Source organism: Pseudopipra pipra, chromosome 21, assembly GCF_036250125.1.
Source record: "Pseudopipra pipra isolate bDixPip1 chromosome 21, bDixPip1.hap1, whole genome shotgun sequence".
NCBI classification, from domain to species: Eukaryota; Metazoa; Chordata; class Aves; order Passeriformes; family Pipridae; genus Pseudopipra; species Pseudopipra pipra.
The window spans coordinates 9,396,238-9,423,001 of NC_087569.1; the positions used below are offsets into that span (position 1 = coordinate 9,396,238).

Consider the following 26,764-nt stretch of genomic DNA (forward strand, 5'->3'; position numbering starts at 1 on the left):
TAAATGTTATTTATTTATTTAGCTCTAACCTTTTATTTCTAACAGAAACTAATTCTCAGTGTATTATTCATGACCTACATTCATAAACTGAACTTCTATTTTGAGCCAAATGGTCAAGTATTTACTGAGTTTTTAAAGAGGAGCTTCATTGACTGAGACAAAGCAAGAATGGATAAAAACACAAAGATTTGACCTCATATAAAAATATTCCACCAAGCAGGATGATTTCAAAGCAATATAGTGTTTATATCTAGCTATAACTCACAGGAATTATCAGCAGGAAATGCAGATAACCAGAAAAGGAAGGAAGTAAACCATTTTTATGGTAAAATGCAGCACAGTCACCACCCAAAAGTCATTTTGCCAAGCCAACCTCCTTTTTCGCGTCTGTCAGCAGAAAGAGGGAGAGGGGTAACTTGCTGCTGCCAACTGAAACTTCCCACTTCATCCTGAGCTTCCCAAAGATGTGATTGTGTCAGTAATGATGGGGCTTTGTCTGTTTTTATCTAATTTGTTTAAAATGTAGAGGCCACCAAACTCACACCACGTTAAACCGGGAGCGAACGAGTTTCACCCACAGCAACACCCCTGGTCGTTGGAAGCTTACTTCCCATTTGGAGGGAAGGTGTTAAATTTACTTCCAGTGGCTAATATTCCTGTTTTCCTGAACTGGAACACCCCAGAAATGTACCTGGGACAGCCACTCCTCGTCCTCCTGCCCGCTGTGGTCGGAGGCCAAGCTGTCGTAGGACTCGTGCCGGGTGATGGGCCCAGGGCTCCCCGGTGGCACCACTGAAAAAGAGCCAAAAGAAGATGAAAAATCAGATCCGCTGTTAAATGAATAAAAATCAGATCCACTGTCAAATGAATAATATAATAACTTTTTCAATAAGTTATTGGTACAGCAATTTTCCTAAAATCTGCGACAACAGGTTTCCGGGAAGCGCAGAAAGAGCTCAAATGTTGACATCAAAAGGGATGACAAGATTCCTGTTCTTCAACTTGGATGCATCCATAGAGCCATTGGGAAAACCCATTGGCTCTTCTCCTTTTAACCTTAAGTTCTTAAAATACTGAAGTATTTTTACAGTCACACAATTTTAAAATCACTCAAAGTTTTGAAAATTATTTTTTGCAAATTAATTTTTCAAAACTGTGTTATTGCAGGGTCGACCTTTCTGTGTCAGGTTTCCAACCACCACAAATGTTTCCAGCCATGCTGTAAACCCCCCAATAACTGGAGTTTTAATGGCAAAGCATAAATACCCATAAATTTGGAATGCCTCTGGAACGTGAACAGCACAGGGGCTGCAGAAATCCATGGAATAAAGGGAATCTCATCCTGCTTGTGTGAGTGGGTGTCTCAAGCTCTGGAGCCATGAGATACCATGCACTGGATATTGGGAAGGAATTCTTGGCTGTCAGGGTGGGGAGGCCCTGGCACAGGTTGCCCAGAGAAGCTGTGGCTGCCCCATCCCTGGAAGTGTCCAAGGCCAGGTTGGACAAGGAGCAACCTGGGATAGTGGGAGCAGCTTGGGATAGTAGGAGGTGTCCCTGCCCATGGCAGGGGGTGGAATAGATGATCTTTAAGGTCCCTTCCAACCCAAACCATTCCATGCTTCCATGATCTGCCACACTCCCTGCACACACCCCTCCACAGCCCCTGGGTCAGCAGTGTCTCTTCAGCAGTTTTCAGACAATATAAAAACTGCCTTCAACTGCTCCACTGCAGCCATGTCAGACCTAAGTCAACAACTTTGGGATGTGTCTGTCTAGTCCACACCAAACTCCTTTCAAGAGAACACTCCCCCCCTTCCAGGGTCACAAACACCTGAGGATTCCCAGGAAAATCTGAATATGAAACCACAGTGCCCAACCTTCAAGCTCTATATTTGAAACCAAAGAAACAAACCCTTATTCTGACACATTTTGCTGTTGTCCTGATGTTCCCCACATCCCCTGGCTCCCTCCACTAAATCCTCCTGCCTGTTCCAGAGGGCACAGCTGATCAACTGCAGGCTTTCCTGTTATTGAACTCCCTGACAGGCTCTTCGTGGCTCCAGCAGATGGTTTTGCTTTCAAACCAACGGGAACTTTATGGACTGCTCTGAATTTTTTTTGTTCTTTCTATCCCAGGGGCAACTACTAGAGCTGTCAAGATTAGGGAAGCTGCAAAAACACAGCCCAGGGAGCAGCATCCCCCCTGCTCGCTCACCGCATTTCTCCCTCGTGGAATGACTTCTACGTTTTCCTGGAGCTCCGAGACAGCTTTACAGCAAGGAAGAAATTATAAAAAAAAGTAAAAAAATTAAAAAGTTGAAAAAAATGATAGTTTGGATGCTGTGCTGCAAGGCTCTTCCTGAGGAATCACAGCTTTGCACAGGTCTTGTGCCTCCCTGCAGCTCCCGAGCGCGGTGTTAACTCTTTCCACCCGAAAAGTGACGACATGCTGAATTCCACGGAAAAGCTCTGCCTCAGAGTTCACCAGCAGGGCAGCACTGATAAAGCCTCAGCTGGGGTCAGCCCTCAGTAATTTATTTGCCTATTTAATAAACCAGTGTTTCTGTCCCACACCTATCACAAAAGCAGCGTTCAGAGGGGCAGGTTTGGATCCGTATCTGGGATCCGTAACGCTGCTCCCGGTCTCCACTCCCACCATTCCCAGTGTGCTGGGAGATAGGACTTTCTAAGACAAGTGATCCTTGCTGGAGATTTGCCATCCCTGTGCTGCTTATTCCACATATACATATGGTCATTTTTTTTTTCAAGTTTAAAATGCCCTTGAAGTTGCAGGAACAAACACGGTCTGAGAATGCAAACCCCATTTTCCCCCCTCATTTCTGGGTCACGCACCTCTCACATCAGTATCAAGTTCCAAGATGAGATTAATTTAAGCCCAGAGGGACATTTCCAGGAATTTGAGCTCAAAAGTAATCTTTTATCTTCCAGCTTAATTCTTTGAAAATCTGAATTCACACTGGAAATTACGGCAGCCTCTCCCCCACCAGTGGGGCTTTTCTTATGCTGCAGCAAAGAATTGTTTCAATTTCCCAAGAATTTCACTATCAGACAGGATATAAAATAATTAAATTAAATTATTCCGAAGCTTTGCAGCAAGCAGTGTTTTTTCTGGCACTCCTGGAATTCCTCTTTCATTGGGATAAGTCACAAATGGAGCACACACAGACCAGGAGCAAGCAAACCTTTGCTGCACAGAGGTATTTTACTGGCAATTGCAGGTGGTTTGCACCTTCCTCAAATAATCAATTCAATGCCTTGTGTCAGAGCTGTGCCAATTTTTAACCTTTTCTGTTTTTACACCAACATCTGGAACAAACATATATCAAATATCAGAATGCAACTGAGTTTGTTTAATTGAGAAATACACAAAGGGAAGTGAAAAAGTACAAAGAAAACAGGTGTTTATTCAAAATCTAAGGTGAGAATTAGAACATACAACTTCTGTCCATGCAGTATGACAGGACATGAGTTTCTAAAGTCTGCTTGTAAAGGCTAATAAATCTAAAAATAAGCACTCAAAGGCACTTCTGAAAAACTGCACTGGTACCTGCAGCAAAAATCAGGGTTTGGCCATAAATATTTGGCAAGGGGCAAAAACCAGCTCTGAGCTGCCCAAAAGGAAGAGTAGCACTTTTAAGCTCTGTCCTCCTTCAAGTGAAAAGTGATGCAGATCAACTCTAAATGTGGAATATATTCCTGCCCCTGCACCCTGAGCAGCTCTGCTGAGCCACTCCACATTTAACCAAAGGGGCTGAAAGAAACCACATTACAAATGAAGTTATTTGTGTGATAATTGTCAGTGCCAGGAAAGCTGCACAGAAGGGACTGTGGGGACAGAGATTTCAACACAAGCCAAAGCAAAGGCTGAAATACAGCAGAGCTGATATTTCCCTGGAATTCTCTGGATGTGATTCACACACTTTCATGATTAAGTATGAAAAAAAACTAACCCATTGTTTCAAAACTTCCCTGTGACATTTAGTGACAAGTAAAGAAAACAAACAATTTGTATTAATCTCAAATAATTTGCATAGACATTTCTGACACGTGAGCAGCACCCAGACAAATACTCACGTTTGAGGAATATTGGAATTAACATGCAGCGGGTTTGTTCATAGATGGGCTAATTATACAATAAATACCTAGAGCAAAGACAAATCTTCATTCAAAGATTATAAATTGTCATCTTTCAGCAGCATGAAAGTGTTGGAACAAAGAACCACTACAGCTCAATTGTAGTGCGTGCACTTATGGTTTTAATTTGGGAACAATAAATCATTAGTTTTACTTAGTGCTGTGTACTCCTCGAACCAAAAGGTTTTAATTTTCTCATTTATATAAATAAGCTTTGCACAAGTCAATTTAATTGAGAGTTATATATGAAATTCCCGATGTGCTCTTCTCTAAGAATGTTTGTCCAAACTGGGAGCAAACAAAGGCGCTCGAGGACTATAAAGCCTATTTGTTTGGTGCACATGCCTGCAGACAGCCCCAGAGCTTGCCTTTATTCCAGCTAAATACACACTTCCAGGCTGAAATAAGTTTCTAAAATCCAGTAGAAACAGGCCAGTGTACTCCTAACCAATCCATTCAGCTCTGGTGGCAAACAGGTACTCGGGATAAAAGGACACATCCTTGGTTTCGTACAAATCCCACCCTAACATCTGATTGTGATGCTTTTCCTGTGGTTCCTCAGTTATACCTAAAACAACCAGAGGTGGTTTAGAGACCTGAGGTAATCACAGGCTTGTCAACAAGCTTCAGGAGTGCTTCTCCCCAGTTGGATTTACTTCATGCTCCTCCTGGAACTGCTGGCATTGGTTACCCCGTGTCACCCACGACAAGCACGAGGGGATGGTTCTGCTTTAGGTCTGCAGGCAGCCCCTTCAAATTCACCTCACAGATGTGATCTCCCTCCTGCCAGAGGCTGGTTTTGGTGTCCCACAGTTGGCTTTGCCATGCAGTGCATACCCAAGGAGCCCTCAGTGAGTTTGTCAGTGAGTTGGGGCTCTGTGCCTGCTCTCCCTCTGCTCGTGTCTGACAGTCAAGAGAAGATCAGAGGTTCATTTGGAATGCTCACAGCCATGTTTACAATAAACTCTTTGCAGTCTGGTGATATGCTCTACATGTTTTTACTTGTGGCTCTGTGTTACTGAACCAAGTTCTGGTTTTAATGCAGCTTTCAGCTTGTAAACTTCTGCAGGAGCACAGCAGGCAAATTAAAATATCTCCTTTTACCCAAAACTTCTCCCCACTCACTTTTTTTTCCTGTGAGGACTTTCTGACATCCTTATATACATAAATATCATAAAATTAAGCTTAAAAAAAAGCCCTGTAAAGTAGTTTAGTTGGGCTAAGAGTTATTTCACCCCAACAACTTATTGGAGCTTTATTCAGTCATTATTTGTGTACTGCCCAAAGTTTATTGGTGCTTTATGGACCATCCATTCTCTGTATCAGCATTTTAATACAGGAATAAGTAGGTCTGTAATCAGGATATGAATTCTCCTCAGATCTTCCCAGCTTTGATGACTGCTTTACCTCCTCCTTACTTACACTGGTCTGATGGTCAACAGCCTGGAGGTTTTTTCCCCCAAAAAGGTGTTTAGGCCTCACCATCACTCCTGGTTGTACTGCAAGGCTGGTATATATTCCCTGTGCTTAACTCCAGCTTCCATCTCTAAAGTTCCCTTAGGAAACCAGCCAAGCACGATGAACTTTCAGGCTGGGCAGAGCTAGAACCTGATATTACTCACAGTCCAGAGCACCTTAAGGCTCAGACTGTGAGCACACAATCAGTTCTGCACCAAAGGAGAACATACCTATCCTTCCCCGAGTTAAAGAACAATTCCGACCGCACGAACCCGCGGCGGAATCCATCTGATGGCCATCTTTAAAGAATTATGGAAGAGGTAACCATTTCTATAATTCACCGACTTCAAAAGTATGTTTGACATTATTGTCGGGAAAATTATGTTAACCATGGATTACTGTTACAATCAAAGTGTGCAGTGAGAAGTCAAGAGGCTCAGCAGTAAATTTTCAAAGCGGAGCGTGGGGATTTACCCGTTTGACTCCCATTAACGGCGATGGGAGTCGCGCGGCCAAATCCCCGAACACTGCTTTGAAAACTGACCCCTGCGTGTCCACGGACCCCGCTCTAAGGAGTTCCAGATGACCCTGCCAGAGCAGTAAAGAACCATTTCAGCATGTGCCCTCGTTCATTAGGGTTGTTTGTACACATCTGAAAGCGTTTCCATCCCCGGACGCCGCGCTGCTTCCAGCGGTCGGTTTGTAAGACGCGGGTTAGGGAGGGTGAGCCGACAGAGCCACGCACGTGCCCAGGTGTATCCCTGCATCAAACCCTCAACACACACCTTCCCAGCACCCAGAGCACCTCACAGAGGTAATTTTTATCCACCTTGTCTATATTATTTCACAAACAGCAATTATGGCTGGAGAATATATCGTGATTTACTCCACTGCTCACGGGACCATGCAGCTCTCTCATGACCTGACCCCGCTCCCATTTACCCCAATCAGCCCATGCTCAGGCAGAAATTAAATTTGCTTCCCTTTAACACTCAATCCTGGTTCCTGCAGGGAGCAGAAAGTGCAGGTTACAGTTTTAGGGAAACATAGTTTTCCCTTAAAAAAATAGCATGAACTGCAGTTTCATTAGAAACACCTTTTCTGGAAGGGGACCCAGATCAGTCTGGAATCTGTTACACCTCCAAGTGTAAGAAGTAAACCTGAAAATTCCATTTCCACTCTTTGTGCCTATTGCCAAAAAAATCCAAATACATGTAACAATTCTGTAAGAGAAATGCACATTTGGAATCAAGTTTCACTGGGAATTCTGTAACTGTACTCATAAAAAAATAAATATAAATGTATATATTTCTAGCATATCTATTTAAGATCTGCAACAGTTTTACATGCAGTAAAAAATTCCAAATTTTAAATCGCCAAAATTCTTCTCCAACATATTTTACCTGTTTCACTTATATGTTCATACAGATACCTATATCTTTAATTGATCAGCTCTATTATTTCAAACTGAGTTCCCTTGTGATAGACATTGAACATCCCCAGAGCAAGGGCCAGCTCTGGCCTCCCCAAAATCACCCCACCACACACCAGAGGGGATGTACCATAACCTGTATTCTTGGGAGGGATCAAACCCACTGTTAAATACTCACACACAAAAGAATGCAAGGAGGAAAATGGAGGTAGAACACTAAATGTCCCTCTCAGCCCCAGTTCATTCACCTGGGAAGGGCTGGCAGACCAGAATGACCAGATTCCTCCTGTGTCTGTGGTGTAACTCCTGTGGCAGCAGCTTGGCTGTGACTCCAGGCACCACGGCTTGGTTTTCATAGGATCTGTCTTCACAGCTCACAGTCCCACAGTTATTTAATACACCCTCCCCTCCCACCCTCCACACTGCTTTCCACAGTATTCACCAGCTCTGTGTATGTAATTTTTATTTCCATCAATGGAATGTAGGAAAGGAATATAAATGGGTCATAAAGAACCCCAGTGCTGCTGGGAGAAGCCTTGCTCAGGGTGCACAGCCTTCATGAGAGGGAGAAGGAAGTGCAAACATGATGTCAGAGTTACAGAGATTATCTGTATAAATGGTGTTATCATTTAGCCCAAACAAACAGCAGGGGAAGGCTCACCCCTTCCCTTTGAAGACAATGGATAGTTACTAAATTGGACTTCTAATGAAAGCCACTTTCAGTAAAACACAAGATATGTGCAGCAGTTGGTCCAGAAATGAAAATCTGCTGTAACAGCCAAAAGTCAAAGGCAGCTATAAATACAGGCCTTAATCTTTTCAAGAATCCCTTAACAAAGTCTATAAAACTGATCATATCTTCAGGCCCAACTCAAGAGCAAATTCTTACTCAGAAATAAGTAACAGCCCTGCAAGTATTACTTGGAGACCAGGACAGGGACAAAGAAGGAGAATGCAGAGTACTGGTTTGAATCCCAACATCTTGGAATACAAATTACATTGCATTTAGAATAAACAGTTAATGAGGCAGTGGCAGCCTGGGCTACAGGTCCATTTTTCTGAGGGAGAAACAATTTGCAGAAGCGGTCAGGGCGGGATGCAGAAACAACTGCACCATTCCTTTTAACACAACAGAAATGCTCTTTGATTATTTAAAAGCCAATTGCAAAGATCTGTCTTCAAAACCTCCTATTGCAGGTTTAATAGCAGAGAGGTGCAAGTACACTTACCAGCAACACTGGAGTAAAGTACAGACTTTTGTTTTAACAAAATCTATATTTATACGATTACATTTCCTATGGTTGAGGGCAGCTGTAATTAATGGATTTCCCTCCTTCCCCTAATGCAGTCATTTGTCAATTTAAACACAGAATGCCCAATCAATTTTGATGTATTTAGTAAGCAATTTGTCAGAGTACTGCATACCAGTTAATATATTAATTCTTGTCACTGGCCCACTCCTGACAACTGCAGGTCGTGTCCATAAAATTGGTCCTGATGAGCCAAAACTCTTGCCTGGAACGTGAAGGTGCCCTTTCCAGAGCCAGAGGAGAGAAATCAGACCTCAGTTTATTCAATACCTTCGTGGGGCAGTTTTTGGTCTAATTCAGGGGGTTTATTCATTAATGTGTTAGTTGGCCACCTTTCAGATACTGCAAGTCCTGTCCAGCCCTCCAGTGCAATGAAAAAGTGAATTCCAAGTGGAGGGATAAGGAAGAGAGGAAAAGAGAAGAATGAAACAAGGATGGCAGACTTTCTGCTGTGATGCCAAGTTCCCTATTTCCATGGAAATTCCACTGTGTGCCAGGCTCGTGTCTGTGTGGATTCAAATGTGCCAGGTTGGACAGGGCCTGGAGCAACCTGGGCTGCTGGAAGGTGCCCCTGCCCATCCTCACAGCATCCTCAAGAGTTTATGCTGCCAGAACCATCCTAATTCCTAAGTATCAAACAGCTGGAAGAAAGCAGGATTTAATGACAAAACTTGGCAGTTCTCTGGAGAAAGCCAAGTCCTTTCTATTTAAAGTTCCTGTGGACACCAAAACCTCTCCTGTGCACGTGTGTAGGGCCTTGCATGACTCTCCTCCCACTGCAAGGTCTGCTAGGAGAGTCTAACTACATCACCTGATGGTATTTATGCTAGAGAAAAAACAATCAGGAAGAATAAAATGTGACTTAAGATTTCCTTCTTCTGCTGTGCTTAGATTTAGAAGTTGCTCAAGACACAGGGAGGGAATACCAGAGACACAAATAAGCTAAAATACTATGGATTAAATCAGAAAAATATCTGAGTCCTAACACCCAGCATTGAGGATCTGAGGATTGTAATAAATCTGGGGTTTTGAGGGATGAACTCTTATGGAGACAACAGCGAGTCTGGAATCTGCTCTGTGAGAAGTGAGGAGGTCTCAGGATGGGATATTTTCACACTGACCAACTGCAGAAAGCCTGAAAACAGTTGGCAGCAGGATCCTGACACTTCCTGCAGGCCAGCAGGTTGTGGAATTCCACATGCAAGTTCACTTTCAAGCCACGAAGGGTGCAAATCTCCCGCTCCCCCCTTTCTCCCCTGTGCCCAGCCCTGGCCGTGCTGACGAGCTCAGGTAGGCACAAACTGCACACTCTCAGCCAGGTTTCTGCAGCAGATGTCCCAGATGACCCCAAAGCAGTGGAACAGCTGTGCTGATCCACTTACAAATACCCTTGGGATAAAGGTCTTGGACACTTGTTGGACAAAACCTTCCTTCAAACAATGGCTCCTTGTTCCTTCCCTCTGAGCTGCGAATGCAACTCCGAGATTCTTCAAAGCCATTAAAAGCTGAGCTGGGTGTCAATAAATGGTTTTTTAGATTATTCACTGTTCAGCACCAGAAGCCACCGACCTGGTTTATACTTTTGGAGAGGCTGAGGAAGGTTTTTGGCCCCGTGTTTTGGCACCAAAGCTCTCCTTTCTGGAAGGCTGCCCGTGCAGCCCCGCGAGCAGCCCTGCCAGACGTCTCATTGTTCTGCCGGGCTGCTGACAGAGGTACTCTGTGCTAAAAAGCACACTGAGGGTTTTTCAATGACCCAGGGGGGGCAAAGGTCACTTATTATAAATGGATAATGAGACCTAATGCAATGTTCCGAGTGTGGACAAAGAAAGGGTCTATCCATACCCCCTTGTGACTTGGTCATTCAGGCTTTTATTTCCCCTGCACACTTAATGGAGCCAAACAATTGGTAGAAATGCTATACAGGGCTGGGGAGGAGCTGCTGTGCTCCACCTCGGGGACAGAGCCAGGCAGAGCCCCTGCACGGCGCCAGGGCTCTGGAGCATCCCCCCAGCCCCTGCCTCAGCCACCTCCTGGCAATGAAAGGCCCTGATGGAAGCAGGAGCACGTGGAAGCCCAGGCTGCAGGTCCTGGCAGAGCTGCAGGAGAGCAGGGCCACAGGACCCGGGGCAGCAGTTATTTACCAGGTGTCTGGGGCTCTGCTCTGGGAAACCTGCTCTGACTCCGTTTTTTTTCAGGAATTCCACTGAGTGGAGTCATACTGAACCAATCTGAAGACACACACAGATTTCTCTGTTATGTCATTTTTAACATGTCCTCTAGATGATTTTTCGTGTTTATTATTCTGTTTGTATTTGGTGTTTATTATTCTATTTTGGTGTTTATTATTCTGTTTTTCTTTGCATTTTCTCTGCATTTCATAAAGACTGGAAGTGGCATCAGTGCCATGATCTGGCAGATGAGGTGGTGGTGGGTCAAAGGTTGGACTTGATGATCTCAGAGGTCTTTTCCAACCTCTGTGTGATTTTCATTAAAGAACTCCCGTTATGTGAATTAAAACCCGAATAAAAAGTCACATAATTCAAATAATACAAGTTCATCATATTGTTGGAATTTGGCTACCCCTCATTCTCCTTCCTTTACAAAGTTTTCAGTATAAAACCATTTGAAATGTGCAGCAATTGAGCTGTTAAAAAAATGTTAATGAAATACAGAGTGAGCACCATCCACCCCTGATTTTAGGTGTGGGATAAATGTGACCTGTGCATGTGATACTCACAGAAAGGCTTTTGTTCAGGCTCTATCTTTGCAAAACACGGCTTTTAATTTCAACAGAAACTAAAAAGCAGACAAAGTACTTACACAAAATGTCCAGAATTCTCCAGAGAGCATCCTGTGCTCTTGGACCCACATGCAGTAACTGTGTGCTACATACAGTAATTTCTATATTTCTGTGCAGGGGAAATAGCTGAAACAATATGGATGATAAAGACATCTAAAACTGGAGCAGAGAATTTGGGAAGGGGGAGGAGGGGGAAGAAATTTGCCCCAAGCAGGTGAGCTGCACAAATATAGGTTGTAGTTGTGAATTAAAACTAATTTTGGAGACTGGCTGAAGACCACTCAGCAGCAACAAATGCACAAGCAATGGATCAAAATATTAACACCAAAATAAATTATCAGTACAAGCACATTGTGTGGCAGCAGTTATTTAAAGTACAACATGAAGTTAGACTTATGCTCTACAGTTAACAACATCTATTACATGCTTTGCTATAAATTACTAACATACTTGTTGACATGATTGTACTCTGTGTTTCAAAATATTCATATGAAAATTCCAGTCCAGGCTTGCACACCTCATTTTTGACAGGCTCACTTGAAAATGGTGATCTGTGTTTGTATCCTAAAACATAGAACCAAAATACACCCTTGCACTGACCCTGGAGCTCCCAGCAGAACCCTCTTACTTAGAAGTGGAATTAAAATAAGGCAGGGATTCAGCAAAAAATTCTGCCCAAAGTGCAAATCTAATGGTGCTGTGCACTATTAATTACTTTTTCATATTCTTGTCCACCTTTTGAGTTTCATTCCTATCTTCTGTGCAGCACAGGAGGAAGAACCTAACCCTGCAGGTTTCCAAACACCCTGGGCTCGTGCAGCAGACGCACAGGGAGAAGCAACAGCTCAAATCTGGCCCCAACATCCCTTTTTCCCAGTCACACCCAAACTGCCTCCTGGCCCACATGTCCACTGGCTGCATTTTAAATGTCCTGTCACAGCCCCTGCTGGCATTGGCTGCACTCACAACTGTGCAGAGGGTCTGGTTTCCCCAGGGGTACCCTGACAGATGCCAAGAGTTGTTCCCTTGTCAAACTTGGACTGTTACATTGCTTTGATCCTCACTATACCCTGGATAAAACAGAGGCTTGCTACTCACTGATAGTAGTCTTCCCTTTTTTGAATTGTCAAATAAAACCTCACAAAGATACTAATTTGTCTGTAAAACCCAAACATGGGTTTGTAAAAAAAATACATATATATAAACACACACATACAAATTTTACCTATAGACATAGATATATAAATGTCTCTGGATATGCCATGCCATGCATATTGGCTCCCTGGGAATGATGTGGCTGGTGGAAGCAGTGCCAAGGTTCCTGAGGGAAGCAGCTCCCTGAGGCTCTGGCTGGAAGGAGCCCAGCAACCAGGGGAGGGGGAAAATGCAGATGCACTCACTTGTCACTGAATTCATGTGGAATTCACGAGAGGAAATGGCAAAAAGTGTGAGAAGGAACAAGGTGAGGAAACCCTGAGGACTTCAGGGGATCCAGTGGGCCCTGCTCTCAAGTCAAACACTCCCATCTTGGCTGTGTGACAGCCTCTCAACTCTGCTTCATGTAAAAAATCCCAAAATGACATTCAGTGCTCCACACAGTTAGTTGTACACTGAACATACACTGAAATTATTACAGGCTGAAAAACCAGCTCAGAAAGCCCCACTCTGCAGAAAATGTGCACATCAGACAAGACAAGAAGTTGTCAGCTACTCACAGCCAGCCAGAAGATACTGGTAGTACTGCACAGCATCTGCAGCCAGGAGCAGAGGATGGTTTGCATTAAATGGTGGTTGGAGCTCATTCCACTGAGGAGTTCTGAGGTAAAACACAAGACTATTAATATTTAAGCTAATACAGAGAATGTAAATCAGTGTTTCTGTCATCACATGCAATTATCTATACAAGCTCGCAAAATGTTTGTAATTATTTAAATTAGCTTGTTCAAACACTGCAGCACACCACTGGCAGTGCAGCAGCAGGGCCAAACCCTGCAGACTGTGAGGCAAAGACAATTCTTCTTTGTTGACTTGCAGCATGGATTGCACACACACACAAAAAAAAAACAAAAACAAAAAGCCAAAAAAAAAACCAAGAGGGAGGTTTAGATTAAGTTGGCAAATATGTTTAGGACCATTGTATGTCATGCTGACGTTATATAAACACACAACAGAAACTGGGGAACTTTTTTTGTTCTGTTCACCAGCACTGCTCCCGCCCTGGGAAGGCATTGAGCACTTTACAAACTGTGAAAATAAAGCTGTGTAAAGTTAGGGGCTATTGATCCAATTAGAATTTTCAATTCCATTACAACCTACTCATTTCAACAATAATGGCCCCGAAGTCTGTGTTGTAATTTTAATTAGGGTGGGCCATTCCTAAATAGCTTGGTAAATCAAGTATTGATCAGTCCAGCCCAGCCATGAGCAGCACTAAGGAATATGGGAGCCGAGGAAAATCGATGGGAAAATATTTTAAAATGTCCAAAGCACTGAGGACACTTTCTCATCAATTTTTGTTTACTTCCCTCCACCTGTCAGGAATAATTTCTTCAACTGTCTTAAGAACTGCTACCTTCAGCTGGCTCCCAGGATAACTTGCCTAACTCTTTGCAATGCCTCAGTGTGGAAACCTCCCTCCTGTCTCACAGCAGAATTCTGGACTTCAACACCACTAAAATAATTGTTTCCGGTCCTCATATAAAAAGTAAATTACAATCTGATCATTTAAAATCACCAATTAATAAGGAGCTCTGTTGATTTGTAAATATGTTCATGTAGCTCCACGTCCACAGAAGTATTTAAATGGGACACATAAACACTAACAGAACTATATGGGATTTCCCATCAAGTGTCCCCTCCTTCAATGGAACACTTTAAGAGTCTTTAGGATGAGTTTTAAAATAAAAATATGAGTGATGCAGGTCATGGAAAAAAGAAAGATCACAACCACTTTCTGGACCAAAAGAAGGCAAAGTGAAAGGAATGAGCTACCTAACCAAAGTCCAGCTGGCTCTGGGGCAGGTCAGCATTTCCAGGGGGGTGTCATCACTGATTTTGGGAGCTGTGCTGAGGGGCCTTGGCTCCAGGACGTGCTCCACCAGGCTCCCATAACAGCTGATGATGTACAAGGACTCCACCACAAACTGCTTGGATTGATCTGTTTGCAAAAGGAAAGAAAATCTCATTGCAGCAGAAACAGAGAAAAACATTTACAGAAATAGCAGACTCTGCGTTCTTTTAAATCTTTTCCTCGCTGGCAAAAAATGGGAATTAAAAGAAGTGAAAGGGCTGGAAAGACAAAAAGAAAACTGTGCAAAGCACACCATTTCCCCCTTGTTTCAAAAAAATACAAATATCTCATAAAAGAGAAAGAGGGTGGAACAGAGTTTCTTGCCAAGGTGTGTTCTGGGAATTATAAACCCCCAAAATTTGTGTCTGGACATTTGCTTTAGCAGAGGTGTCTCACCTTTACCTCACAGGCTTTTCAGTGCCCCTTCACACAGTAGCTTTGGATTGAACTATCAAAGTTTGTTTTCTCTCACTGTATCATAATAGAAGATCAATGATTTATTTCCCTAATTAAAATGTCTTGTTAATTGTCCTGTCTACCAAAGCACCCCAACCGTGTACCCAAAAATCTCCATTGTCAGGGAGTTTAAGGAATAAAATCCACACTGATTTCTCAGAACTTGTCACAAGATGAGAAAACAAAGCATTTAAATTTAAATTTAAATTCACAAGCCCTGATTTTGTCAGACACCCACCTTTTTCCCGCTTCAGACCGGAATTGTTTGCAAACCACGACCTTGATGATCCAAAGACTGCGGCGACACAAAACTCTCCCCCCACAGACTTACTGGGTGAAATCTGGGGAGCTGGTTTGGATTTGCTTTAAAAGAAAGAACAAAACAGAATTATACAAGTTAAAAAGGAAGGTGTCCCTTCCTTAACAGTCATTTTAACCTCCTAGTTCAGACTATCTGCAGTTCCCATAAGACTGAGCAGGATTTACAGATGCTCAGTGTCTCCCAGTGATAGGTCCCAAATTCCCCTGGATCACTGAACTTATCAACTGGAAGAACAGCACTGGCTCCTAATGGAGAACTGGGCTGTTTAAAAGACCCAATATTGAATATTGACATCCAACAGAAACAATTTCAGAAGTGAACACAAACACTTGTAATCCTCAATCCTTTGGGAATGAAAATACAGATTCCGGGGCAGCCATTCCAGGTGGGGGAGATTTTCTGGCATTTGCAAAAGAAAGTCAGGAATAACCTGGGCTGCTGCTCAGTTCTAACTCAGCACAGCACTGAAACCACGGGATATAAGAAGGGGGAGAGGGAAAACATGCAGAGGATAAAGGGAAGGGAAAGGATGCAACACTCACGAGCCACGGGTTAGAACAGACCAGGAATTATATCAGGGAAAAGCAGATTAAGAGACATTCTCCTCTGCAACCACGATGTGTATGGAGCAGGTAAAAGGGTTTATATGGAAATTTTATGTCTGTTTTCCTAAAACACCACGCAGTGGTTCCTGCCCACAGGAACCTGCAGGTACAGAACACTGCTGTGCACAAACTCAGCACTGTGTCCAGAGCATTGCCTGTTTAAACCAGATTAAACCAGGATCCCACCCTTTCCTTAAGGGAAAAGCTGTCTCAGAAGTCCACACAGGATTTCTCCTTCTCCATTTTTTTTTCTTCCCCATCTTTTTAATCAAATTATTTTATATTTCTCCATCTCTACTCTCTTTCCCTGCTCCCTTCTCTTGCTGCCTCTTCCTCCTTTCCTTTTTTCCTCTACTAATATATTATTTCTTATTTCTTCTACTAATTTCTTGCTCCACTCTATTTCAGCCTGTGATTACACCACATTAACCTGGTCAGTTTTAAGGAACAATCTTCAATTTTTAAGCAATGATCTTCAGAGAATGGTTCTGAGTGTGCATATAAATGTGTGCAGACAAATCACTGCAAGTGTTACAGTGCAATTAAGCAGCAGAAAAATACTCTGAAGTGGCAGAAAACAATTTAAATGTTGTATAATTGTAGTTAATTTATACTAAAATACCACACATACTAATAAATCACTCACATAGCAAGCCAATGTATCAATTAGAAATTGAAACAAAAATTCCAAAGGAATTCCATCACATTGATCAGAGATCATGGAAAGATTCAGACAAACTTCCATGGACTTGGATCAGACCTGAAGCTCTACAAGTGGGAGAAGCTGGAATGTCCCAAAAGAGCAATTGCAATTTATAGTCAGTAACTCTGCTATTGAACCACCACAAAGCACTTAATATCCAACTGTTAAACCTCCAGCTACACATGGCTGGGTCAGAAACTCTGTTCCAAAAAGTTCCTGACTCTAAATATATTTATTCCCTTGCTTGCAGTGGCACAGCACAATCTATATTAGGATATTTAAATTGATAGTGTGTTAACTAATAAGTGTTTTATTAGCTGGTCATAATAAAACAAGAATAGATTTCTTTCACTTTGAAATAATCATCTGTCACACAAACAGTATTTTTAAGCAAATTGTATGTTGAGAACTATTTTAGCTCTCGCCTTTCAAGTGTTCCCACACTAAAATTCCTTCAGAAATTAAAATAGAAATGCATCCACTAATTAGAGCCTTGTTACTGGTCTACATTTCAGTAAAGGATTGTTTTTAGTAAAGAAGATTGTTCAGAAGGACAGTGTCCCCCATCAGTCAATACAAGGCACACCACGAGCACAGGTCTCACTCAGCCACACTCAGTCTTAGGAACTCTTGACACTACACTCTCCTAATATTCTCAATATTCTCAATTTTTACTCAACACAACCTGATGGATTTATGAAATTATCATTTAAATTATTAAAATAACTGTCAGAGGTTCATAAAATAATTCAAAATGGGAAAAAAAATGTGGAAGTAAACGCTACTCTCAGCTACAAACTGGAGCAAACTTCAGCAGAGACAGAACTGATTTCCACTCCTTCAGGCCCTGAAGCAGAAGTGAACCTGGGACTGTGACAATACATTTTTCTTGGGTTCTCCACACTCTTGTGTTCAACCAAATCCAGTCACAAACACTCTCAGAGGAAATGGTCCAAGCTGGGTTCTATTTCCACCTTGTCTCTGAGATGTACATCTTTCAAGGCAGGCACTTAAGTGTTGGTTTCAGTGCCAGGACATTTTCCCTCGGAGGAGGATGTTTTGTAGGCAGAGAGAGCAGAACTTGTAAAACACAGATTACTCCTGTGGTTAAACTCAGCCCTGCTGGAAAACAAAGCAAACAAACAAACAAAAAAAACCAAAACACCCCCAGTGCATCTATTGGTTTGGACAGAGCTCTGAAAAGACTGCTGAGATGTCAACAAGTCTCTTCTGAAACCTCTTGCAACTGAGGGATTTTTAATTTTACCCCCATTTTCCTCCATCCCTGAGTTTTCATCAACACATTCCAGCTCCAGTTTCATCCCTTCAGCAAAGCTCCGAAGCCCAGTTATCCTCAGCCATCAGCAAAATACATTTTCGTGTCATTGTGATATTTTAACAGCTTGGAAACTATAAATCCTCGTTGTTCTGCAGATGCAAACACCCTCTCAGCTTTATAAATGATAACAAAACAATCATGTTGAAGGTGGGTGCTGAATGACTTGTTTCTGCTCTGAACTCCTGCTCTTTCCTTGCTCTTGGCTTGTCAGCACTTCATAAATTATTCCAAGAGCTGAAATTGAGGCACATTTGGCCTCACTTTTAAAAAACAGTTAATTTTAAAAGAATCTTCACAATATAGTAACTTCCAAAATGTTGTGCCAGAGGTTTTTCCTGAAAAGGGAGGCAGGAAGAAGCTCAGGGTGTTGGGAATCAACACTAAAACCAGGACAGCGAAGCAAATGGGACCAAAACATTCCCCATTATAATTTCAATCTTCATTTCTTTCAAACATTAGAAACAGCAGCACTACATGTAAGACATCAGAAGAATGAAAAAGCAGTTTACTTTTTCCTCTCTGGTTCTACTCAACTGTGCAACTACACCTGGAATTCAGTGAGACACAGCAGCAGTTTTATCCCAGTTGTATCTCTGCAGAAAACTCTATCACAAATACAACAGTAATAAAAACACCTTTGAAATCTTGTCCTTTTAGCTCTTGCTCTGCTGTAAATTTAATAAGAGCTGTGTCTCCACTGCAGACCATGTCACATCACCTGCCCCTGCTGGAGTCAAAGTCACCTCCAAAAGTCAAGTTAATGCCAAAACCTGGCTCAACATCACAGGATCTGGGGAAATCTGTGCTGTTATTAACTTTTCTAACACAACTCTGGAGGGTTATTTCCATTTTAAATGCAGAAGCACCGAGATGGAGACACAGGGAAAAACACCCACTGGTATTTTCTGCTGGAATGGCACAAAGAGAGATGGGAGGGAACTAAAGAGGAAAATTAAGACATCACTTGGTCAGAGCTTAAAAAGCAGTGAAGGGACCCAGCACAGCGTGGAAGTTCTTTCATGTTGCCAACACAACAAGAACAGATTAAGACCTATGGAAACTATTCAGTGCCACCACTTGTTGACTTTGTAACACACCAAACTCTGCCCTAATCTCTGGGAATGTACTGTGCTAGCTCTCTATAAAAATGCTAAATAGTTACAATATTTTAACTAGTTTGCATTTTCTGTTCTATTTTATTGATATGAATTAACATTAGTAAACTATTTTGAAAGCCAGAAGGCTGTGCAGTTCACAACTGGGGTTCCTCAAAGAGCTTTATGTCTCACAAAAGTCTTCTGGCTCCTAAATGTACCTTTAAGTTCACAGTCAAACCAGTGACATGAGTTTTAAACAATAAATGAATTGCAAATGTATGATATGAATAAACTGCCTTATAAATTCCAATATTATTAATCAATAGTAAGAGGCTGCAAAGACTGAGAATCACTTTGATTTTATATTTCCAACAAACACGTGAGAGTCATAAAAGCATTTATCCACAATTCCACACTAAACCCACCAAAACACTGCTGAAGGGAAAAGCTTTATCTCAACTACAAAAGCAGCAATAAAAGCATCAGGAGAAAAATCCTGGGTGAAATTCGCAATTGCACATAAAATTACCAAAAAAAAAATCCCCCTCCAAGTACATAAATTTTAATTAGTTCATCGTTGTGCCTCAAACAAGGAAACCAAAGCCACGTTTCCAGTTGTCACATCACGACCAAAGCATGGAAAAGCAGGGGAAAGGAATGGTGGGCTCCTTTATTCACCAGGCTCTTCCCTGTCAAACCTCCACTCATTTTGTTTACAGAATTTTAGGTCTCATTAAGACCTTAATGGAAACAACATGATTTCTTCCCCCACCCAAAGCGTGTTTTTTATCCTTAATTTCTCTGCAGACTTAGCAAGGACCATATTTCTGAGCTTGCACTGGCATTAAACAAACCACAAAAAGAGTCTTGGGAAAGACAGGCAAGGATTTCTGAGCCTATTTCCTATATTCCCCCCCTTTAATCTCAGCCTTTTAATCTTGCCTCCATCTCAACTCATTTCTGGCTGATAAATTTGTGCACGGGGTGACTGCCACAATCCCCTGCCAAAACTCTTCCTCCAGAGCCTCTGGTGCTCTTAGAGCCCCATCAGTTAAAATTCTGAGCTGTGTCATAATCTACATTTGGAAATGGGGTTTAGGGAGATGCTTCAGTAATTAGAAATTCTCCAGGGTTAAGGCAAAGTCCCCTTCTTTCCTTTGCTTCTCCTGGGTCAGCTCCCATAAACCCCACAACTGTCCTCAGCCTTTCCCTAGAGAGGTTTGTGTCCCAACGAAGCTCTGAAGAAATTCTTCCTGCTGGACACAATATTTTGGCACAGACACAAGGGGTGATGAACGTGGAACCAACTTCCAGCAGCAAAACCAGGAGCCACGGACAAATATTCCAACAGACACTGACAGGAACAGCTCAGCAGCATCTCGAGCTAAATTAAAAACAGGCAGAAAACCCCCAACCCCAAAAGAACCAAAGCCCCAAAACCTCCAAGCTGAAAGTTTTTAGATTTTCTAAGATACTCCCACTTCCCCAGTTCTTGCTGCTCAAAACTTGGACCGCCCAACCCTCATCCCATTAGGAAATGGAGGTGATGCAGCACTGCTCAAACACTGAACCAAGCCCCAAACCCAAAAAACTTGTTAAAACTTGCTCCTTCTCCTGTCTTTATTCTGATAACATGCTGCAATTTTTCCTATTAAACCAAAACCCCCTCATTATTTCAAATATCCTGATTTTAACAGCACTGTTTCCCATGGCAGGGGGTTGGAATGAGATGATCCCAAAGGTCCCTTCCAACCCAAATCATTCCGTGGGGTTTTTTTCTCCAGTGAAATCAGCTTTTCTTTTTCCAGTGCCCATTTTATTTGCTGCACCTCTCTCTCCCTGCAGTACTTTACTGCCTACTCACTGCTAATCTGGCTTATTTTCCAGAGGTCATCATCGATGTTTTCTGTCTGTAAGCAACTTAGTGCTCCAATAATAAAGGAAGCAATATAGAATTAAAAAAAAAAAAAGAGCCTTGTTTGGAAAGACATTGCAGTAATTTCTGCCCACTTAGAAATAATTTATTTTTTCAACTTCCCTGCTACTTAAAAATTAAATGCACTCTCAAAAGTAAAAAAGAAATCAAGAAGGTGAATGCATTTCTTTGCAATGCTCGGGGGTGAACACACATCTCATGGTTTGAAAGTGAAGTTATGGGGGTGGAAACCTATGGATCAGCCATGCAGGTAAACAAGGAAATTAATCCAAAATTAAGAAGTCTAAGCACAGAGTTATTTTCAGCCAGGACAGCAAATGGATTTATAGGCATGCTGGGTTGGAACTGGGAACTCACCAAGGAGCTTTTATGGAAAAACATCCTGCTCCAAACAGGTAAGGTCTTCACGGAAAGGGGAAAAATGCACAGAAATTAGATGAAAACTCCATTCCCAACAAGTCCACTGTACATCATGCCATTAAGATTTACTCAGAAAGTCCCCAGAATAGCTTGTGGAACCCTTCCTGATGCCCTGTCCTGGAAGCAGCACCCTGAGCTCCCACCCAGCACAACCCCCCGGGAAGGCTCCTCATGCTGGGACACGGGGAGTGCATCCGTGCAAGCTGGGCTCGGGGTTACAGCTGGGGTTAGACTCAGCTTAGGGCTCCTTCCTCACACCTGCTCACACATCTCAGGCAGTGGCAGATATTAAAGCCAAAAGTGACAGGAAAATTAGCACCAAACCCAACAAATCCGGGGGTGTTTCCCGAGAAACGCTGAAGGTCCGAGTGAGGCAGTTTGACAAATTTACTGGGAGGAGGCAAGTCCTGAGTAAAAACAACGACAGGTATGAGCACAATGAATCCAAAATTAAAAAGCCTAAAGCCCCCTTTTAGGGGAAATCACTCCAGCCTTTTGCCAGGACAGAAATACACCTTAAATTCAAGATCTTTAGCAACTCTGTGACCCAGCAAATCTTCTGCCCCCACATCAAAGCTTGCACAGATGCAGGAGGGAGAACCCTGACTTGGTTCAGAGGTATCTGATGTTCAAATCACCAGACACAGAGCTGAGTGCTTTTGGCCACCCCAATCATTTATCTACACTGTGGTTTTATTGTCATTTTTGTTCAGGTATTTTGCACAGTGGGTGGTTTTTAAAGTGGCATCACCCCCATGAATCCGAGGGCATTTCCAACGGGTATCTCCCTTTAGAAAGCCATTGCCACACTGACATTTGCATAAAATCTGAAAAGGAGGAGCAGGAGGCAAATTTGGAGCTACTTACATGCCCAAGGCTTCTCTGATTCTCATCTGGGCTGTGACATCAGCCCCAAAATCGCTGACTAATTGATTTTGTAAATGCCAATGGCTCGTTTTCCTTTTTCCACCCTGACTCAGCCATAAATCCTGGCCAGTTGAAACAGGTGGAATATTTTCAGGCAATGAACTCCCAGAAAAGGTGCAGCACTAAAGCACTCAGCCACAGGCCTACACAGTTAAAAGGATACCAGCCTGATAAAAAAGGATTCGGTGAACTAAATCTGGCACGAGCACAACATCAATGAATGAAGGCATCCTCCCAAAAAAACATTTAGGTGGAGGTACAGACCTAAAACACACATCCCTCAACATGCAAAGATGTAAAAACCCAATAAAGAATAGAATATTGTAGAAAAACCCACTATTTTTAATTAGTACTATAGGCAAAAACATAATGAAGAGCTTCTGAGCTCTGTGTAAGGGACTGGTCTTTAGTTTTTTGTATCTAATAGATGTTTAGTCAACATTTTGGGGGATAGAGCTCATTTGGTAGAACCAACCACCCTTCTAGACCTAATATATCATCTTTGAACAGAGAGAGAACCCAGCTGAATTGTCTGAACTGTCTGATCTCCTCCGAAGCCAACCCTCAGCCCGAGTCAAAGGCCGCTCTAACGGCTCAACAAAAGATGAGCCCAGCACTATTGCACTGCTTAAATATTTAACTGAAAGCTAAATCTCCTGCAAGACCCACAGCCAACACAATTTAAAACACAGAATGCAGCTTGTGTGGAAATCTGAAGGGTCACTGCAGAGTGGTGGGATCTGCCCGGGAGCTCAGAGTTAAATTTCTAAATTATGATCACGGAGGTTTTTTTGGCAACTGTTTTTTTTTTTTCTTCTCTGCCTCAGTGGCTCTGTCTGCAAACATCAAGCAAATGACACTTAGCTGAGCCCATTAGAACATTTCAGAAGATAACACAGGCTTTTACTTTCTCCACAACATACTACGTTGAGCTGATTATACTTGCAAATGAACAAATTCTCCTTATTTTAATTACAAATCGACCCAGGTGGACACAGGCTTCAACTGAAGGTTTTGTTTGGTTGGTTTTGGATAGAAAATCTTGTATCACGAACAAAATGCAATTACACTTGCAGAGACCACAGCAGAGCCTCAGGAAAAAGCTTTAAGTGCGAGAAAAACAACTCAGCGTTTCCTTTCTGCTCACGAGACCTGATTCCTTTAAAGACGACCATTTTTCCCCCCTCTATGATATTTATATAAGGGATTGTTTTCCACTCTTTCCTTCCCATAATATGGATGGAATGCTAATTGAGAGCGAGAGGGAGAGCCCACAAATTAGAGGAGAACCCAACCTTGAAGAGACAGCACCAGATGGCCGCGCTCGGTGACAGTCAGAGAGGCACAAACTCACCGAGCTGCCCCTTCCTCGTGGCTACTGAGAAATTCCAGAGGGAAATCAGGGAAGGAAGACGACTTAGGATTCAAAATTCTGACAGAGTTTTCCCAGTGTCTCACCTCATTCTGAGTTTGGGTGAACTGAAAACCGAAACGCTTTGATTTCGCGTTGTAACGTTTGATAAAAGCTATTTAAGCTTTTAAATGTGCAATAGGCATTTATTCTGACCCTCGCTGGGACATGTTGCCATGTCAGGAAGCTTTTCATAAACAGTGAGATCTGAGCAAAATTTAGTGCAAGGAACTGTATTTCATATCAATTACAAATCATTACAGCACTTGCTTTATTCCCAGAATGTATTGCAGAAGCTCAAGGTGACACAAAACACGCTTGAGAAATGGGTCCAGCTTCAGACAATTGTGCTGAATTCTTGGGCTTTACTTTTAACTTTTTAATGGACCTTTTCAGCTACTTTTTCCTACTTAATTGTATCATGACCCCACACTGTGGGGTGACTTTGCACTCCTTGTTTTTGTTTGCTCCAGCAGCAGAACCTGGGACAAAGGAAGTTCTCTGGCACAAAATGAACCAAACACCAGGGATTTGCTGTGCAGAAATATTAGAATGGTAAAATTGCACCAGACACTTTACCTATTTCCCCCTTCCTCACTGGGGGTGGAATGAGGGATGAGTTAAGATAGAGGGGATAGAGTTTCATGTTTAAAAACACACTGTCTGAATCTCCTGGCTGGATAAAGGCAAGGTTTCTCCCTTTCCTGGAGGAAACACTGGATGCCTCTGTTTTGACAAGGCCCAACTAATGCAGGTTCCATCCTGCTGTTCACTCCAGCAAGGATGAACTGGAGAGTGAAGTATGATCCAAATATAATGACCATGTCCCTGGAGGAACTTAAAACAAATACTGCTGTCAGAGGAGCCAACTTGGACAAGAGTTTTTCTTTCGGGGCAATTATTGTATCTTTTCTTTCCCTTTTTCCATGTCCCCACGTTCTTACCAACTGGAAACAAACTGCAACTCATCCCACAAACACAAGGAACACTTATAAAGCTCCTGCAAAGCACAAAGCTGTCTTCTAGAATGTTCTGATTCACTGCCTTTTATAGACACCGAGATGGATCATCCAGCTCTCCCCCTCTCAAATCTATAAGCTCTTTGTAAATGAGCAATGAATTAACCCATTCACCAGCCCTGACAAGGAATTCAGCATCACTATTAAAAGTTTGAGAGGGAAACTGAGGCATGGATATATAAAGACTTATTAAATCCAGCTCTTGTGCTGTCCTGCATCCCCCTGATCTTTAAAACATCCGATGCTTCCTCACTCATTAGTGTTAGAGCCCCTTTGGGAAAGCCTCTCTGCTCCTTCAGGATGTGCTGACAGCACAAACTGCAGGAAAGCCAGGCAATGGGATGGCAAAATGTAGGGACAGAGATGAAGTGCTTGATGGAGGTGAGGAAATTACAGTGAGAGACTTGAAAAAGCAAGGAGAGAAGCAAGGGAGAAGGAAAGGCCAGCGATGGCAGCACAGGAGGTGACGCTCCCAGACACTCCCTGCCCAGAACAGGGGGTTTGTTCACAGCAGTGACTGATCAGGACACGTCCCAAACATCTACGTGATTGCACAGCACAGAAAAAGCACCTGTGATGAACAGCACAGTCAGGACACAACTCCAGACTCCCTCCTTCACTCCCACGGGGCTACAGGGGAACACTTCTGAAAAATTTACTGCCCTTCCACCTGTCAAGCACCGTGACATGCTCTGCAGCTCTGCTCCAGACACATGGTACTAAGGGCACTGATCAGTCCTTTCGGTACCTGGAAAATATTTTGCTGTCTTGGATACCAGCAGAACAAAACCCACCCTGACTTTGGGGTTAACAAAACCTCCAAGACTCCCTGAAGACGTTCGGAACTAAAGAAGCTTTTTGTACGTTAAAAGGAAGGTCAATCCAGACTTTTCATTTTACAGCATTTCAAGCCCGATTTTGACTTTTAGAGCTGTGCTGCAACAGATGAAATTTTTTTAATTTTTAAGGCTACAACAGCAGAAGAGGAGTGAACAGAGAGTGTAAAAGCCAACTGCCTCTGAGCTCCTCTCCCCCTCTGATCGCTGCACAGTCGCAAGGTGAAGCAGCTGCTCCCAAGGAAGAGCCTTGTTTCCTCGGAGCGCTGCTCAGAGGTGCTGCCCATGTAGGTGTAAATACATCTGTCTTTTGCCATTTGCAGTAATGCAGCCTCCTCCTCTCCCCCAGTGAGGCAGATGGTCCCTGTCCTGTGGAAAGCTCACACTGCACAGCCCCGCAGTGCGACGTGTTCGCAGAAATACGAGGGCAGATGTTAAATATGTTAAACACACGCTTTGCCCCCTGGAGGTTTAAGTTAAGGCTGTTGTCTCAATTTGGTCATTTTAGGCATGCCAGGCTTCTGGGATGCGAGGCATTCCTCTGAAATGTGCTTTATAAATGCAGCTTTTCATGTTAATTCGCTGTGCTTTCATCAGATATTTTGGATGCAGAACAAATGAAGGGAGCCCTCGGCTCAGTGTGACACGGCGACGTGGGCCGGGCTGGAAATTATGATCCTCATCCACCAAAACTCTACTTACACAGCAGGGTATTTCCCAGGACTGTTGTCTTCCCCCCTTGCATAAGCCTCACTGAGCATTTTAAATTTAATTAGCTTTTAAAATCGCACAGAACGGGGCAGAGACAGTCAGTGAATAGTATAATTTATGGGAAAACCATGAATATGAACACTCTGAATATGTTTAAGATATTCAAGAATGAAATATTCCATAAAGTAATGCAGACTTACTACACATGCAACAATTTTAGAAAGGTTTGCTGGTATCACCAAGCATTCAGGAACAGCCTTTGTAATGGGTTTTGCATGAATTATTATTGCAAACCAAGTGTTTTTCCCCAAATCCTGCTCCTCCCCAGCACTCCTGTCCCCTACCTCCCTGGCAGGCCTTCAGGTGGATTTTTAATTCCTCTCTCTGCCTTGTCCCATCTGGTTCTAAGTGTCTCTCCCAGTTCCAGGAGCCCAGATTTCCATTTCTGTCCTTCCCTGACCGTACTCTTCAAGCCACAGTTTCATTATTTCCCCTCTTTGAGGAGCTGTGACTTCCTGCTCGTCTCCTTGCACACCAACCTCCCCCTCATCCCACCTCCCTTCCTGGCCTCATCCCCATCACACCTGGCTGGGCTTTCCACATTCACCTGACCAGCAGCACAACCTTTTTTTCCCCTCACCTGGGTTTAAACTGCAAGCAGGAAAAAAGAAGGCAAAAATCAGCAGCTGAAATGTGTGTGTGGAGGAAGCTAAACCCCAACACGACCCTCAGACTGCTTCTTTACTGTTTCCTAAGT

The 26,764-nt window shown here is 42.9% G+C and overlaps 1 protein-coding gene across 10 annotated transcripts in view; it reads right to left on the minus strand.

Moving 5' to 3' along the window:
- The window catches only part of BCAS3 (BCAS3 microtubule associated cell migration factor), a 316,293-nt gene that overhangs the window by 183,732 nt on the left and 105,797 nt on the right, over window positions 1-26,764 (minus strand). For 8 of the 10 annotated variants that reach the window (XR_010435660.1, XM_064678039.1, XM_064678037.1 and 5 more), the window contains 5 exons: window positions 21,041-21,085; window positions 14,920-15,044; window positions 14,147-14,312; window positions 12,871-12,971; window positions 692-792 (listed from right to left, as the gene is read on the minus strand). Coding sequence is in view for 9 of the 10 variants with exons in the window: in XM_064678039.1 (XP_064534109.1) it covers window positions 692-792; window positions 12,871-12,971; window positions 14,147-14,312; window positions 14,920-15,044; window positions 21,041-21,085 (538 nt within the window). In the remaining variant the exon portion in view is untranslated. The remainder of the gene's footprint in view (window positions 1-691; window positions 793-12,870; window positions 12,972-14,146; window positions 14,313-14,919; window positions 15,045-21,040; window positions 21,086-26,764) is intronic. The other 2 variants (XM_064678040.1, XM_064678038.1) reach the window with 1 other exon arrangement.